At 39.5% G+C, this 17233-nt stretch overlaps 2 protein-coding genes across 4 annotated transcripts; one reads left to right on the top strand and one right to left on the bottom strand.

The window, feature by feature from the left end:
- The first annotated feature begins 1646 nt into the window (after window positions 1–1646).
- On the top strand, window positions 1647–11628 carry akap12a (A kinase (PRKA) anchor protein 12a). Its single transcript, XM_005926087.2, has 4 exons — window positions 1647–1998; window positions 3717–3816; window positions 3974–10867; window positions 10947–11628. Exons 1-3 carry the CDS (start codon window positions 1891–1893, stop codon window positions 10837–10839), a joined length of 7074 nt encoding a protein of 2357 aa, XP_005926149.1. The 5' UTR covers window positions 1647–1890; the 3' UTR covers window positions 10840–10867; window positions 10947–11628.
- Window positions 11629–12602: 974 nt separating this feature from the next.
- Window positions 12603–16903, bottom strand: rmnd1 (required for meiotic nuclear division 1 homolog). 3 transcript variants are annotated; one of them, XM_005926085.3, is made up of 12 exons: window positions 16807–16903; window positions 16055–16481; window positions 15862–15967; window positions 15709–15784; window positions 14334–14373; window positions 14135–14235; window positions 13947–14053; window positions 13792–13856; window positions 13576–13652; window positions 13281–13401; window positions 13074–13190; window positions 12603–12950 (listed from the first exon to the last, which is right to left on the bottom strand). In XM_005926085.3, exons 2-12 carry the CDS (start codon window positions 16448–16450, stop codon window positions 12918–12920), a joined length of 1239 nt encoding a protein of 412 aa, XP_005926147.1. In that variant the 5' UTR covers window positions 16451–16481; window positions 16807–16903; the 3' UTR covers window positions 12603–12917. The 3 variants fall into 3 exon arrangements, with proteins under 3 accessions (XP_005926147.1, XP_005926148.1, XP_042078350.1); XM_005926086.3 differs by having other exon boundaries at window positions 16055–16478; window positions 16807–16890; XM_042222416.1 differs by having other exon boundaries at window positions 16055–16482; window positions 16755–16817.
- Window positions 16904–17233: the final 330 nt, after the last annotated feature.

Genomic DNA, 17233 nt, shown 5'->3' with positions numbered 1-17233 from the left:
AGAATGACATGTTGTGCATTCAGAGATGCTCTTATGCATACTATAGTTGTAATGAGTGGTTATTTGTCTCCCTGTCAGTCCTTCTCTGACCTATAGCATCAACAAGGCATTTACACTCAGAGAACTGACATTCACTGGATATTTTCTACTTTTAGACCATTCTCTTTAAACCCTCAAGATAGTTATACAGGAAAATCTGAGCAGATCAGCAGTTTCTGAAATATTCAGACTAGCCAATTAGTACCAAGAAACATGCCACATTCAGATTTGCTTTAAATGCCTTTCTTCCCCCATTTTGATGCTTCAGCAGGTCATCTTGATCAGGCCTACATTGATTGGCTGATAAATATTTCATTTTACAAGCAATTAACATGTGTTCCTAATAAAGTGGTTTGTGGAGTGAACAGTAATTAACCTCAAAATAAAAGCACTTTTAAAGTAGATTTGCTTTGCTATGGCTTTTTTTTTTTTGTTTGTTTTTTTGGAGAAATGTCGTATAATTGTTGAACAATTTCTCCATGCAGTCTTCAAAGTGGGGAACTCTACTTAATTTTACTGTTTTTAAGATTCTGACTTAATAACAGTAATAATGGGTTGAAGTTTTAATATGTGGTCATGCTAACAATCATGTTAATATGTTTGGGGGTTTTTTTTAGCATTAGCATGCAGCATTTTATATATACTGTGTTTATATAAGGCTGGCAATTTTCTATTTAAATGTCCACTTCTTCCCATTCTCTAAAAGATGTTTTAGTAGTACAGCTGCCCATTTTAATGTTATTAAATAAGTTATTAAGACATACATTTGTTTCCCCCAGAACACTTCCCACTTATTATAAATTAATTTTAAAAATGTTATACATAAAGAGGATTGTTCTAATTATAAGGATGTAGGATTTAACATGCTGTCCAAAAAGTATCTCCCTAGAAGTATTTGCAGGGCCGCTGATGTAATGGCAACTTTAGCAACAGGCAGGTTGTGACATTTTCCCCAGACACTGACCCACAATGTCCAGCCGCAACTTCACTTTTGACTCTCATGGGCTTATATGACATTTGTTATAATGAAACCTGTCTGCTTATTTGTCAGACTGAATGTGCCCTACAGTTTTTGATACATAAAATGATTGCAAACTTGTTCAACATGTATTCTTTTCATTGTACAGGTAATTTTACTAATTTAGGCAATTGAGTAATTGGAGGAATACTATAACTATTATATATATAATAGCCAGCCAGTAGTTAATTTTAACTATTTTGAACTGTTAACCATTTCTATAAAGATTTAAATAGTTGGTTTTTTTTTTTAAAGAACATTCCTGGTTTCAAAATTCTTAGGTTTTGGGGTTTTTTTGTTGTTGTTGTTGTTGTTGTTGTTGTTGTTGTTGTTGTTGTTGTTTTGTTTTTTATAATAAAACTAGTTATAAAATCCACTTTCCGAATAACCAAAGTGTTAAACAGCAACAGACTTTCTTATTTAGTGCGGCATGCATTTGCAGCATCTGTTTCCTTTAAATCTTTAACATAGCCACTCGTTGTTCAGTGCATCTGCGGGCTAGTGCATCCTCACCAGTGCAGGTTTATGCTTGTTGCTGGGACATTCTCTTCAGTAATCTGAGAGCAGGCTGTTTTCTCTGCAGTTCTTTTTTTTTTTTCAATGCAGAGAGAGGCGGGCCGAGCCGGGCCGGGTCAGCTGGCTCATATGGCTTCATGTGATTCTGCAGGGAGGTGTTAATCTAAGAGGAAAGAGTTTTTCCAGCATCCAGACTACACCATTTGAGAGCTGACCGCCTTCCGTGGCTCAGCTGAGCTACCGGCCTGTTTTTCTTGTGGGATATCCGTTTCACTCGTGTGGCTCATTCCGGATAGCGACGCGCTGCAGTTCAGATAATGGGAGACACTCAGTCTGCGCAACGTGCGGGCAAGAAGGATGCAGAGGAGGAGGAGGAGAGCGCAAAAGTGAATGATGTTCAAACTGTGCAGGATACTGAAGACAAGGTAACATATCCCAAGAGCCCCAAATTCTTCCTTTATGGCTGTATTAACTTTGCAATAAGGATTTAGCCTGTCCTCTTTTCCAATCAGTAGTTTTCATTTGATTCATTATGGTGACAGAGAACAAACAGTAGGCGCTTTGAAAGATTAAAAAAATGCTGAGGCTGGATTTTGTTGTTGTTGTCGGGACGGTGCACACGCTGCATGCCAACACATCAATTAACGTCAGAATAAAAGGAAAGTCCTTGTCCCTTCAAAGCGGATGAGTGCATCCAGCAATGCTGGGACACTGACGAGCAATGTGATTATTTTTAAGCTTTTCTGTAACAGGAAGCATTATTGATTGATTTATATATTGTGCTGGGTGCACAACAGCCTAGTGTCATTTCTCCTTAGACATAAAGACAAAGAAAATAAAAGGGGAAAAAGTCTTATATGTGATGCATTTCATATGTATATATGTCCCACATTGACTGAAACTCTTTTTGGCCCCATTTTCCTTATACAGCAAGATTTGCAAAATGTGAAAAAGAATAATAATTGTAAATCATAGCCTGAGTCTTACAACACAAAACTTAAACCATTTACTGTAAAAGTTGTTGTTGTTGTTAAATGGATTGTGTGCAGTGCCTCATGTTGAAATTGTGAGTAAATTTAATGGCCCTTGACTGCTGGCTTTTGGCTCTTGAGGCTACCTGATAACTTACATAGTATTACTCTTCTGAATAGTCGTTTTTCACTATTTCATTGATGGCGCAGAGGTTTTCATTTACTGTAGATGAAAGAGGAAACAGCATGGAGGAATGATGACCTTTCATTCTTGGAGTGAACCAAATAAAGCCCATGGGAGAGATGGAATTTCTCCCCTGCTGGACTAAGCAGAAAACAACATTGATTATTAGTGTACAACATTATAACAGCTCATGCCGATGAGGATGTCAATTAGCACTGTCCTGTAAGAATCAGTAGAGAAATTGATGCTTTTTCTTGGCGATGTTGTGTTGATTTGATGCTATATTCGAGCATGCTGATTGTTATTAAGGTGGAGACATGACACTGCTGGAAGAAATCATGTGCTTAAGCTTGGAAGTGGGGTGTTAAAAAGAAAGAAAAAACACTAATCCCAATAAGTTGTATTTAAATTGTGATAATGGGAGTTGATGATGATTATGGCCTTTAACTATCTAAAACTAGGTTGTTTTGCCTTCAGTTGTTATTATTTTCGGGCTCTTGGAGAGCTCGGATAGTCAGTTTAAATTCAGTTTAAATTAGATAAAGCACTTAAAATAAGGCAACATTATAACATGAGTAAAAAGATAAGCAAAACTCTGTACATCTAATAAATTGGTTTAAAAAGTTGAAAAAAAAGCTTAACTTGGAAATAATATTACCGTCTGATGTATTTACAGTTGTTTATTTAGGTTTCTTCTGCACAATATTGGGTGGAGTTAAGTTTTTTATTCCCTAAACCCTGCTCAGACATTCCCAACTAATCTGACTCATGGATTTAGGATTGGAAAAATCAGGAGCGTTGACTCTAAGGCTGCCACAGAACCTAGCCAATAGTAACTGGTCTATACTGTTTCTATAGGTCTTTGGCATCCCTGTTAATTACAGATGGAAATTCTTCAGAGGTTCAAACTAGACTTGTTAAATTTTTTTCGTGCCACGCACACATGAGCAGAGATTTATTGTACATTCAGTTTTGTGCTTTTTTTCAGCCTCTCAAAACCAATGGGCAGATCTCTGAGATAAATGGAAAAGCAGACAGCTCTATAGCAGCACTCAATGGTCACTGCAAAGACGAGATTTCTGCAGAGGGTGGGTATTCATAATTTGTGTATTTCTGCCAGCATGGTTTCAATAGAAGCGTAAGTTGTTGGGTTCTAGGTGAAAGAATCTGTTAGCACACTAGGCCAATTTTTCAAAAGTATTTTAATGATTAATTTAATTGTTGATTTAACTATCCTTTCCTCAGACAAAGATGTTGCAAAGACAGAAAAGTCCCCTAAAGAAGAAAAAACTCCAGTGGAAAGTGTTGACATCAATGCAAAGACATCACCAGATGAAGCTGATGCAAATGAAGTTGAAAAAGTAGAAATTATCGAAATGGAAGAGAAGCAAAATGACATCAATGAAAGTTTTAGAAATTTTTTCAGCAACATTGGTTTGAAATTGACAGTTAAAAAAGGCTCTGGTGAAGAGGCTGAAACAGATGTGCCCGAGGAACTACCAAACATACCAGAGGAGGTCAAAGATAATGCACAAGAGGTCAAAAGTGAAAATGAGGAACAGAGTGTGGATGTAAACACAGCACAGGAAGCAAATGAATATGATTCAACAACATGTCCCAGTCTGACAGATGGAACATCAGAGAATATTGCAGAAAATGCAGACATAAAGAAAACAGAAACCAAAGAGGAAGCTGGGCGTGATAATGATGATGCAAGAACAACTTCACCTGCTGTAAATGAAGATGGACACCAGGATACCACACAGGAACTGCATCCAGCATCACCAATGATTACTGAAGAAAAGGTGGTTGAATCTCCATTAAAAAGGTTTTTTACCACAGGAATCTTTTCTAGTCTACGGAAGAAAAAGAAACTTGCAGAAGATGAGGTGACCGAGAAAGAACTGGTGGATATGGGGGAAAACGAGATTGCTGAAATAGCAGAGCAAGCAGTGGAAGAACAGGATAAGGAGGAGATTACTCTTGATACTGAGGCAGCTACAACTGAGAAAGGACTTGGAGAAGCTAAGATCGTTCCTGCAGTAACCACTCAGGATGATGTTAAACCACCTTCCATGAAGAGATCAGATGGTGAGGGTGAAATACTAAACTCTCAAGAAAAAGAAAAAGTTCCGGCGAGTCCACTGAAGAAGCTAATGTCAGGCTCTAGTTTCAGGAGTCTTTCCAAAAAACAGAAAACAAAGAAATCAAGTGACACAAAGATCACTGACTCTCAAGAACAAGTCTCTGATCAGCTGCTGTCTTCAACAGAGTCAGCTGAAAATCAGAAAGACGAAAGTCCTGCACAGCCCTCTGCCCCGGCAGCAGAAGAAGAGGACAGTGCATGGGCAGCCTTCAAAAAACTTCTGACTCCAAAAAAACGTAACAAGACGCCTTCATTGAGCAATGAACAGGCACAAATCTCAGGTTCAGTAGATGAGGCTAAACCAAGTGAAGGGGGGGAAATATTAGATCACAGCACAGAAGAAGGGAAAAAAAGGAAAGACTCATCTGTGTCATGGGAAGCTGTTTTGTGTGGATCTGGAAGGAGAAAAAGCCGAAAATCATCAGACTCAGAAGAAGAAACACCCCCAAATAGCAAGCAAGACAGTGGACTTAAACAAGGTGCAGAATCACCACTAGAAAGATCTAATGAGGCCCAAGAAATTAAAGAAGGAAGTCCTCCAGAGAGTGATGGGGAGTCAACATGGAAATCATTTAAAAAACTTGTCACCCCCAAAACAAAAGCCAAGGATCTGGATGAAAGCAAAGATATCATTCCTTCTGACAATGATGTTATTCAAGCTGAGTCCACGTTTTCTATTAAGAATCTCCTACCTGGAAGAAAAAAGAGAAAGCCTGCTGAAACGCTAGAACAAGTATCTTTAGATGAAGCTGACAAGGAAGCTTCAGGTGATGAAGACTCTGAGACTCCAGCTGTGATTCCACTGTCAGAGTTTGCAGATGAAATGGGAGAAACCAAGGCAGGTGTAGAAAGTTACATACCAGAAGTAACAGACAATGAAGTCCAGCAGGACTCCACTCCACCTTGTGATAGTCTTCCACTCGAAACACAAACGTCCCAAGACAATGAGGAAGCTTTAGAAAATGAGGTTCCTAAAACACTGGCTACACCTGCTCCAGTTGAAGAACCAGATGACCTTACAGGATCAATCAGTAAACACCAACAACTCAGTGATATTCCAGAGGAGGGAGTACTTACAGAGACCATGGCCACTCCGGCTTCAGGCATTGAGGAAGCAGCAAGAGATGACACTATAGCAGAGGACCTGGTAGAGATCACATCTGAAGCCATAACAGCTCCAGAGCCTGTTGATGTTACTGTGACAGATGAAACTGAGATGATCTCTGCAGTTTCCCAGTTATCAGACTCTTCAAAAACATCTGGTAACGCAACACCTGTCCCAGCTGAATACAGTGTCAACAACACAGAGTTGTTGCTAGAACAAGTTGCTGAAACCATCTCTGTAAGCACACATGTAGTCCCAGTGACTTTAGAGGAGCCAAGTTCAGAAAGAATAGTTAGTTCTGTCTCGCCTCAATTACTTGAAACATTTGAAAAAGAACAGCCGAAAATCCTGGAAATACACAAAGGATCAGATGAAACAGTGGTAAACGCAGAGCTAAATGCTGAACCAATTGATGCAATTAATGAAGTTGAGGCAACAGCCCAAACAGAGAGCATACCTGATGTTAACAAAGCTGTTTCAACAGAGATTGTATCTGAGATTGTATCTGAGGAGATTGACAATGCAGAAGTCACTGAAGATGAAGTTCATGAGGTCAGTGTTACACAGGTGCAAGAAAGCATGAAAGAATTAGAAGTTACTGATGATAGCCAACATGTGCCAGAATGCATTTCTGATGAAAAGGAAGAGTTACCTCAGGAGACATTACCTGAAAGTGATGAAGTTGCTCCAGATAAAGGTTCTCTAGTTGTGGCAGATCAAGTAGAAGAAGATGCCTCAAAAACTGAGGCTCAAGAAGCAGAGTCAGCTCTTTTTGTGGCTGATGAAACTAAAGATGGAAGCATCGAGCAGGAAGCCCAAAGTTTGTGCTCCATGGGGGATCAGATCAATCAAAATATTACTGAGCAAAGTCAAATTGAAGCTGAAGCTTCTGTGGTGGTGGATGAGTTGGAAGCACTGGAAAATGTAGAAAAAGATGTAAAAGCTTCAGAAGAGGATACTGTTCAGTCACTTGAAGACGAAGCACCACACTTAGATGACATACCAGCAACAGAAATAGTTACAGACGATTCCAAGCAGACAGAGCATCTTGCTGAAGTGACTGTTGAGCCAGAAGATAGACAAACACAGACTGGAGCTCCAAAAACAGAGGATGATGAAGTGAAAGATGTAGTGGAAGTTGAGCAAAAAGCCACAGCAACTGCAGAAGAGGACAAAGTTCAATCACCTGAAGAAGAAGCACCGGCCTCAGAAGATGTTCCACCAGCAGAAAGTATATTTGAATCCAAACCGATAGGAGAGCATCTCACTGAAGATGAAGTTTCCATTGAGCCAGAAACTAAAGAGACACAGTCTGAAATTTTTGAAGTTACAGAAGTGCCAGAAGGTATTCAAGCCACAGCATTACAATCAGAAGAGGATAGTATTCAAGAAGAAATACAGCGCTCACAGGACATTCAGTCTGCTGAATCAGTAACAGATGAATCCAAACATACAGGGGAACATCTCATTGAAGTGACCGATGAGCCAGAAACTAAAGAGCGACAGTCTGAAGTTTCTGAAGTTACAGAGGTGCCAGAAGATGTTGAAGCCATAACATTTGAATCAAAAGAGGACAACATTCAAGAAGAAATACAACCCTCACAGGACATTCAGCCTGCTGAACCAGTAACAGATGAAAACAAACAGACATCAGAGCATCTCACTGAAGGTGAAGTTTCTAATGAGCCAGAAACTAAAGAGCCACAGTCTGAGGTTTCCGAAGTTACAGAGGTGTCAGAAGGCGTTCAAGCCACAACATTGGAATCAAAAGAGGACAGTGTTCGAACAGAAATACAACCTTCAGAGGACATTCGGTCTGCTGAACTAATAACGGGTGAATGTAAAGAGTTAGCAGAGAATCTCATTGAAGTGACTGATGAGATTAAAAAAAAAGAACCACAGCCTGAAGTTTCCAAAGTTCCAGAGGTACCAAAACTTCTTCAAGCCACATCACTGCATTCAAAAGAAGATAGTGTTCAAACAGAAATACAACCTTCAGAAGACATTCAGTCTTCTGAACCAGTAACAGATGAAAACAAACAGACAACACAACATCACACTGAAGTGGCCGATGAGATTCAAAACAAAGAATCACAGCCTGAAGTTCCAGAAAAGGTAGAAGCTGTACAAGCAGCCATATTAGATTTAGAAGAGGGGAGTGGTCAGTCATGGGAGAAAGAAGTAATATCAGAGGATGTTCCACATGCAGAAAAAGATCAGCCCCAAGAGGCTAAAATGTTACCAATCACTGAAGATAAAGGTGAAGCACTGGATGATTCCATAACCAAGGATGTTCAAGAACCAGCAGTGTTACAAGTGGTACAAGTCGTCACATTAGATTCAGAGGAAGGTCAACCTCAAGGAACTGAAGATGAGGTGATATCCAAGGATATGGGGGCAATGGAAACAGTTACAGGTGAACCCAAGCAGAAAGCAGTTGACCTAAAGGAACCAGAAGCATCACTGCCTGATGCAGAAAACAATGTTCCTGCAACTGACCGTGAAGCATCCAAGTCTGCAAATGCAGTTGCATCAAGTGTTGAGGTGTTTAGCACTCAGGAGCTTGAAACTGAAGCATTGCTAGAAGATGTTCCGAAACCAGACACTGACCGCATTACAGATGAAACTGAGAAAAAACAACCAGGCCAGGATTTAGAAATAAACAAAGATCAGAAAACCGAAAGCATTCCACAAAATGATCAAGCTGAACACGAAGATAGAAAAGGTGAAGCTTTGGAAGAAATGGTACCAGCTGCTTATGTGCCTTCTGCAGAACAAGAAGAAGAACAAGCAAGTAATGATCAGGTCCATTGTGAGACTTGTGTTGACAGTGCTGAAGCTTCAGAAGAACCCAAATATGACGAGGATGTTAGTACAGCCCAAGTAAGTGTTGATGGAGAAAAAGCTGGTGAACTTCAAGGCACTGAGGTAATCACTGCTGCCACTGAGCACGCTGTAGTGATGCAAGTAATAACATGTAATCTAAAAGATGTTTCAGCAGTAATACCTGATGTTTTGATTGAGGAAACAACTGAGATTCGAGAACACTTGATAGAAAGAAAAGCAAGTGTGATGGAGGTAAAGGACACTTTTGAGAGCACAACACCATTAGAGAAGAACAATGTCATTAACACAGCAGAAGAAGGCAGCGTGGTTGTTATGATGCATGTTCCATCACTAGAGTTTGACGACAATCACAGATTCCAAGTGCAAGTGGTGGATGTTGATATCAATTCAGCAGAGAATATCGTCAACACAATGATTGAGGTAGGGGTTACAGAAGCCAAAGAAGTTATTGATGTTTGTCATGAAACTCTTGAAAAAGTAGAAAATCTATCTGCCTCTACTGCAATCGAAGAGGAAGTGAATAACGAGGAAAACAATCGAACTGTTCAAGAAGTTATTCAATATGTAAAGGGGAATTTACCAGAGCCCACTCCTGAATCTGTGCCAGATAAGTTGGAACAAGAAGTTATAAAACAACCAGATATTAGCGAGACAGTTCAAAGTGCACCAAGTGAACCAGAGGATGAAAAAATGATGGACAGTTCTGGGGAGCTCATAGAAGAAGAGGATGAAGGACATGGGATCCCAGCTGAGCAGAAAGAGTCTGAGGATCAATTGCGAATTTCTGATTTAGGTTTAGATATCTCTACCCATGATCACACAGAGGATCTGGAAGAAACTCAAGCTGAGCTGCAAAAATCAGAGGTATGTGTGACAGCGGAGGATGCAACATCTGAAGAATTAGCTAAGAAGAAAGATGGCGATACCACCACAGAAGCACAAAAACTACAAAGTACACAAAGCCAGATTGTTACACCAAATAACACAGGATTAGTAGCCCCCCAGAACACGGGTATGATCTCATCAATAGGTAATGTAGAGTCTCCTTCAAGCCTGTCCTTAGAATTCAAACTTAACATACAGTTTGGGCAGCTAAAGGCACCAGCATCCCCCCCACCTTCTGCAGAACCTGTGAAACAGCTTAATGTGTCCGAAGTTGCTGTTCAGGCAGTAGAAGCAGTGGAACCTACAAACCTGATAAATGCAATGCAAAGAGCTGAGAGCGAGAAACAAATGGAGCTAATGGAAGTCGCTGTTCAGACAACAGAAATCACTGAATCAGAAGCTGTGGTCTCCCATCAGCCTAAACTTCAGGACGTTGCTGTCCAAGAAATGGAAACAACACAACCAGCAGAACAAGCTGAATCAGAGGAACCAATAATCTCCAAAATCCAGGCAGCAGAAACCACCAAACCGCTGAAGCAATTCACAGAGCCAGCAGAAAAATTTGATTTAACTGAAAGAGCCATGATATCAAAACAGCCAGTACTACAGGCTGTTAGCATCCACACAATAGAAACAATAGAACCAGTGGAACAAATTCAGTCAAAGCAATCGATAATACCAGACATTCAGGCCACACAAACGACAGAACCTGTGATGCAAAAAGAGAAACGAGGCCTGTTGATCAGTCATCCTGCAGTCTTCAAGGCTCGTAGCAAAGAAAAAACAGCAGAGGAGCCCATTAAACAAATAGAGGAGGAAAATGATGACGTGTGGCTGGATGCTGAGGAAGACATTTACACCCAAGAGGAAAAGGGGGCATCCCACATCAAAGTGGAAGAACCCACAGAGCCTCAAGCTGGAAGTGCACATGAGGGAAGAAGGAGGGAAGAAGATCCTGAATCTGAGTTTGAAATGGCACCTGATACCAAGAGTGAGGATGAGGAATATCATCAGAGATTGCATGAAACAGGAGGAATAGGTGAAATTGAGAGTGAAGGTGAAGATTTTGCTGTTGCCCTGGAGTACCCAGTAATCACAACATGTGTCACTCAGGCAGAATGGGATTAACCTAACCCAGCTCAAGTGTTACTAAGTGGTAAGCCACCTCTTATTCTGTATATTTTCACAATCAATTTCAATTAAACGTATGCCCTTTTTTGTATTTCTTTTTGTAGGTGGAACAATCAAAAAGTAAAAGGAAGAAAGCTTCATAAAGCCATCAAAGCCTTTTATTTCACATTATGTTGCACCAAAATATTCTGATATTTATTAGCGAAACTAGCCTTAATTGCTAAGATTATCTTATTATTATACAGTATATGACCTAAGAGAGTGTTTTGGAAAGTGTGCATTGAAAAAAAGGTTAATCTTCTCAGGGGGCTTGAATTGTGATTTTTGAATGATTTTAGAAGTGTGACAATGAGCTACTTTTACCACGCAGGGGCCTCAGTAAATTTAACTACCTGTTTGTCATGTAATGCAACTTCATTGCTAATTATGTCAGGTCTCTCCACTCATAATTCATACATTATTATGCCTAAGTTTTTGAATAGAATGTATATGTCAGTAAGTCAATAAGAATATCATAATATATTTGTTGAATCTTTTCACCTTTTATGGTAAAAAGCTTAAAAAACATTCAGGTGTTATTCACAGACCACATTAAATCATGATGTATGTTACCAGTTACAGCACATAGAAACACCTTTTTATAAAAAATTAGCAAAATGTAGATATTTCCACAACACATTTATTTGCAATTAGTATTTCACTTATGCCACATGATTTAAAAAGTCAGACCTGAACATACTGAGGAGATATATATATATATATATATACATATATTATTGTTATCATATGTGATCTTGTACATAATGAATATTTTAGTGATTAGAATTTTTACTGTGAGCAGTTCGAAAATAAGAGCATGGTGAGAGCATGGCATGAAGCAAGGTGTGACAGTGTTTAATTTAAAGCTCAACTTAATCAAATACGCAGTTAATCTAATTTTAATCAGCAGTGCCTTAAGCAACCATGTTTACTCAAACTTTTCTGTTCTCCTGTTCTTTAACAGGCTGTTTCTACCACTGAAAAAAATAAAAAGTGGAAATTTTGATTGTCTCAAAATTTCAAGTTAAGCTGAGAATTTGAGATACTAACCCTGAATTTAGACTTAGAGACAGGAAAAAAAATCTAAGTGCCAGAAACAAGCCTCCTCACTAAGCTTGATGCCTGAGGCTCAGTAATCAAACTGCAACAGAGTGAGAGAAATAAGCTTGTGAAAAGGTATTTATGTTAGCTGTATGCTTTTACTTTGAAATCTCATTTCCATTACTGTCTGTTATGGACAATCCTTGCTTGTCTGATGTCACTAATATTGATTTATGTGTATTTATATGTTTTCTGATATATTTACCAGTGTTTAATTAATAAAAACTATTTTATTTGAATAAATTAATACATATAAATTAAAAGTACTTCAGTAATTATTTGTTTACTGCAAAAGAAAAGAAATCTGTTAATAATGTTTAACATCCAAACACAGAAATATTGAACATAAATACTTTATTCCCATCTTTTATAACAGAGTTACAGTTGGTGTTTGGGACTCAGTAAATCTGGATGCATTTCTACATCTCCCCCCCCCCTTTCTTTTTTAAATCAGCTGCAAGATCAGTGTCAAGGTGTGGGAGTCCCTGCCTTCCCATGCAAATAAGACCTTTTAAAAATGCATCTTTGACACTGACAAGAAAACATAGATGCTTTCTCATGACATAAAAAGAAAATTAAGAACATAAAGACAAAAAAAAAAGTCCCAAAACATAAAGGTCAGATCATCACAGAAGATTAAAAATCTTTTTTTGCCTACTTTGATTTTTCTTTGTTTTTTTCACAGTAATAAAGAACAAATGTGTGTAAAATACTGCTCCCGCCCGCAGCCAAGATCCTCAGTAACAATTTGTGAAATTCTTGATTTAAAAATAATTCATGGTTTTCAGAAAGTTGCTGATGTAACACATGAAGAGTAAATACATTCAGCGTGATCTAGGTCCCCTTCACGACTCAGTGCCTTCGCACAGTGCAGCATTCTTCTTTCATAGCTGCTTGTGCCCTTTTTAGAGTTGTTGTAGCTTCAGAGCAGCAATTTAGAAGATCATTTTTGCGAGTTCAAACATAACCTACACGAGAAACAAATGAGATGCACTCATTATTAAACATCTCCCTGTTTTTTTTAAAGCATGAATAAAGGTTTGTTTTAAAAATGCTGCATTCTTTGAGGCTTCTTGCTTGACCTCTTTTACCTCAATCGTAATCAGGATGACTATCATCCACTCCAACCTCAAGCTGTGCTTCTCACTCAGGTGGCTCCTCATCAAGTCTGTCAGCTGCGTGCAATGTTCCAGCTTCTCATTCACAACCTAAAATGAGATAGATTATGAAGCTACATGGGCAAAAAAAAATGATTGAGTGTTAACACAAAGACCCAGCAGCGATAGTTTATCCTTTACATTGACTCTGCGGTTGATGCTGAGGAACTGGCACGTCTTATCGTAGAGTTTTTCTAGGTTTTCTCTGTCCCAGTAGAAATCAGGCGTGAGGAGAAGGTCAGATCTCAGGTTTATACAGTGTCTGTCAAAGCAGAGTGTAAATAAAAATACTAAAGTACGGTAATACTAGAAAAGCAAACAAACAGCAGTTTTTGCATTTAGAAATAACATGTATAATTACACAAAACTCAAGGTGTATTACTTGCTCATAAATAGTGAATACAAAAATAGAAAGGATGTACTTTCCTGAATTTACCTTAATGTGAAAAGCTCTCCTATCTTCTGCATAACCTCTGCAGAGGACAACTTGACTCTTTTCCCAGACTTGAGTGTCTGGGTGGGAAAGGAAAAAAAATTAGCATGCTGGCATTAGCATTTTAGAAAAATACTAATGCCACGTGCATCTCCTAACACACAAACAACCATTATAAATAATCAATTATTCATTCTTGCTGTTAATTGTCCACTGTACCTCTGGAATTGATTGAATGGACTCTACAAAGTTGTCTAATGCTACCTCCCATATTGCCAACTTCACTGGAAAAGAAAGCAAAGAGAAAAGGTTAGCAGTGTTCACAGGAAACAAATACATTTTTTATGATTCAGACTGGAAATACAGCTTCTCACCAGACAAACAAAGTGCATTTGAAAATGCAAATTTCTCCAAAACAGCTTCCTCTTGATCCATATCGTCACTCAGAATAAAGTTGCCACGCTCAAGCTTTGTATTTCCCCTGAGGTGGAAAAAAGTGTCTGTTTAGAAACGTTACAGAGTCTGAAAGTACTAACAAAACAAAGCATGAGGCTCATCGTACTCTCCCACAGTGTAGTTAATCTCCTCGTTTTCCCAGTGGACTAACGCTACTTCATAAGGCTGGATCTCATGGTGTTCCAGGATTCTCAAAATGTTTTTCATCTGTAAAGACCGAGGGGAAATTACAGAGTTTAACAATAGTATAGTAGAAAAGTGAACTGGAAATTAGATTAACTGCATTAATGGTGATGTTTGCTTACCGTTTTCTCCTCGACATTCCAGAAAACTACTGAGCCTTCTCTAAAAATTTAGAAAGTGGAACAAGTCAGTGTTTAGCCCTTCCTCTCATGTTACAAAACAAACTATCGGTTCAAGGTAATCATGAGGCAAGCAGTCAAACAAGAACTCTAGCTGAACAAAACAACTTTTAAACTTAGAAACTTTAGACTGAGATCAGGCATTATGGGGCCAAAGAAAAAAGCAGCTGTACTAAAGAAGTATTAGTAACTACACTGCTGAAAAATGTTCAAGGAATGCTTGATTGTCAGCGTATAACAAAAAAGTCAGCTAAACTTCAGGGATAGCAACCTGTAAGTTAGAAAGCATAAACTATTAAGACTCAGTTTCACCTGCTCTGGTGCAAATCAAAGGGACAACAGGTGCAGGGGAAGACAACAACAAGACAACCCCCCAAAAAGGGAATGGTTGCCACAGACCGTTTCTATCTCCTTGTCCTTGCTTCCACTAGTAACATGAGACACTATCACCATCTCAGCCAGGTTGCACAAATAGTCCAACTCCTCCAGGATGGCAAATCCACACGTGCCATGGCAACAAAGTTTGTGCCTCTCAGCACAATCTCAAGAGTGTGGTGGAGATACCACAGCAGCAGGACCAGTATCTGCTCCTTTGTGAGAGGAAGAATGGGAGGTGGCCTACAAAACCTCATGTGCATGTTTTAGATCAATCTGTCAGAAACAGACTCCATGAGGGCGGCATGAGGGGCTGACATCCATCAGTGGGACCTGTGTTCACATACCAGCAACATGCAGATCGAATAGCATTCACTAGTGATCAACAAAACCAAAAGGTCCATCAGTGGGGCTGCATTCTCTTTACAGATGAGAGCAAATTCACACTGAGCATATGTGGCAGGTAAGAGTCTGGAGATGCTGTGGCGAACGTTATGCTGCATGCAACATCCAGCATGAATGGTTTAGCAGGAGGTCAGTGATTGTCTGAGGAGGCATATCCTTGGAGGATTACATAGACCTTCACAGCCCTCCCTGACTGCTTAGACACAATGCAGTGGGGCCTGGCCTCACGTGGCAAGAGCATCAACAATTTTAAAAGGCACCACTGATTAGCCTTGTGTAATCCAGACCCGAATCCAACCGACAATCTCAGCAATTGCATGTTTAGATTTGTGTGTGCATCTGATGCTGAGAAATAGATCACTGATATAGGCATACAGGCAAACCAAGGTACGCCTGTATCACTGAGTACTGACCAAACCAAATATCAATAATCCTCAAATTAAGCCATATTTTTGACAATGTTTGAACAGAACTGACCTTTCTACAACAAAATAATACCATTGGAGACAAAGTCTAAACCAAAGCGCATCAGCATTACCTGAAGAAGAAGATTTGTGCATTTTCATCTGGTTTTGCAGCCATGTCTGTGCTTATCACCAGAACATTCGAGGCATCTGAAAATAAAACACGACGATCATGAAAGCCATCACTAATAATCTAATGCACAGCTGTATGACCTTTTCACTCATACCTCTGGGCAAATCTATCTCATGGAAGCCGTGGTTTATCAAGTCGTGAGAAAGTGTTGGCAAATGATACTGATCTGCTGTTGCAAAAGCAATGCACTGCATCATATCCTATGGAGACAAACAATTGAATCAACACATAAAACAATACCAGGCGCAGCTAAATAAAACATTTCACTACACTAAAGGGTAAATCACCTTGTCTTCACTGAGGGAAGGCTGGTTGGCTCTGGACGGCTGTTTCGTCCGTGGTCCCTTGGGTGCCCTCTTCCCAGGCACTGTGGCTGGTTTCAAACCTGGTTTCAACACTGTCTTTACGAGGTTGGTTGAATACAAACTTGTTTGTCCTCTTGCACAGTTTGAAAGTCTCCCAGGGTCAGTCAAAAGCCCACTGCTAAGACTTTTACATCCACTCAAAGCAGGCAAAGAAACATGTCTTTTCTGCTCGTGCTGCTGATGAATAGAGTTTAAATGGCAGGTCCTGGAAAAGCTCCACGGAGCACAGTGAGTCCTGGCCGAAGTTAAAACGCAGCCTGATCTGCTCCCTGCATGCAGCTGGGCTCCCAGTCTGGACCACAACGTCCGGAGAAGCATCTTCCATTCACACTCACCTACAAATAACCTGCTGCCAAAGGAAAGTGCCTTTAGGTGACTGGAAGCACAGAACTATGTTAAACAAACAGATCAACTTAGCTAATGGACGTATAGTTCTATTGTTACACGTTAAATCTAAAGTATAGACAACAACAGGAATCAAAAGTGCATCAGCAAGCAAAACACTCGTATATCCTGCAAACTAATTAGGATAATACATTCAGCAGTACTGCGGCTCCATGCCTGGAGCTAACTTCTGTATACATGCCAGCCGCAGACAATTCAGTGAGTAGAAAACGTCAGGAGTTTAGAAAAAACAAAATACGGTGTTAAATTAATTCACAAATTCCAGCTACCTTCAGTGTTTACAGTCTTGCATACATTCAAAGGCGGCGTGTTTGTTCCTCGTCGCTTGTTTCCTGCTCGAAGTGACGCAATAAAAGTAGTCACATTATGCTCTCAGCTCTGACTTGAAGGTAGAGCGTTTCCATTTTAAGCTGAACTGTATTACTTACTAAAACTTCAAAACACAGCAGGAAGTACCTTAAAAATACTCAGTCGTTTATATTTAGACAAACTCGATCAGTTTATGAGTGGAAAATGTCCGGTAAGTGAAGCTCATACTGGGATTGAGCAGAAGGGCTACCTGACAGTCTAAACTCAGGGCTAACGTGGTGCTCATGGAAAGACCTTCACATTGTTGCACGTTCAGCGTGACTTTGGATTTTTTTTATGTTACTATATTAATTAAGAAATCAATTTTTCTAAACTAAAATAAAATAA

The sequence above is a fragment of the Haplochromis burtoni genome, unplaced genomic scaffold (genome assembly GCF_018398535.1).
Source record: "Haplochromis burtoni strain Fernald_Lab_line unplaced genomic scaffold, NCSU_Asbu1 Contig_85, whole genome shotgun sequence".
NCBI lineage: Eukaryota > Metazoa > Chordata > Actinopteri > Cichliformes > Cichlidae > Haplochromis > Haplochromis burtoni.
This window is presented reverse-complemented; position numbering and strand designations above follow the sequence as displayed.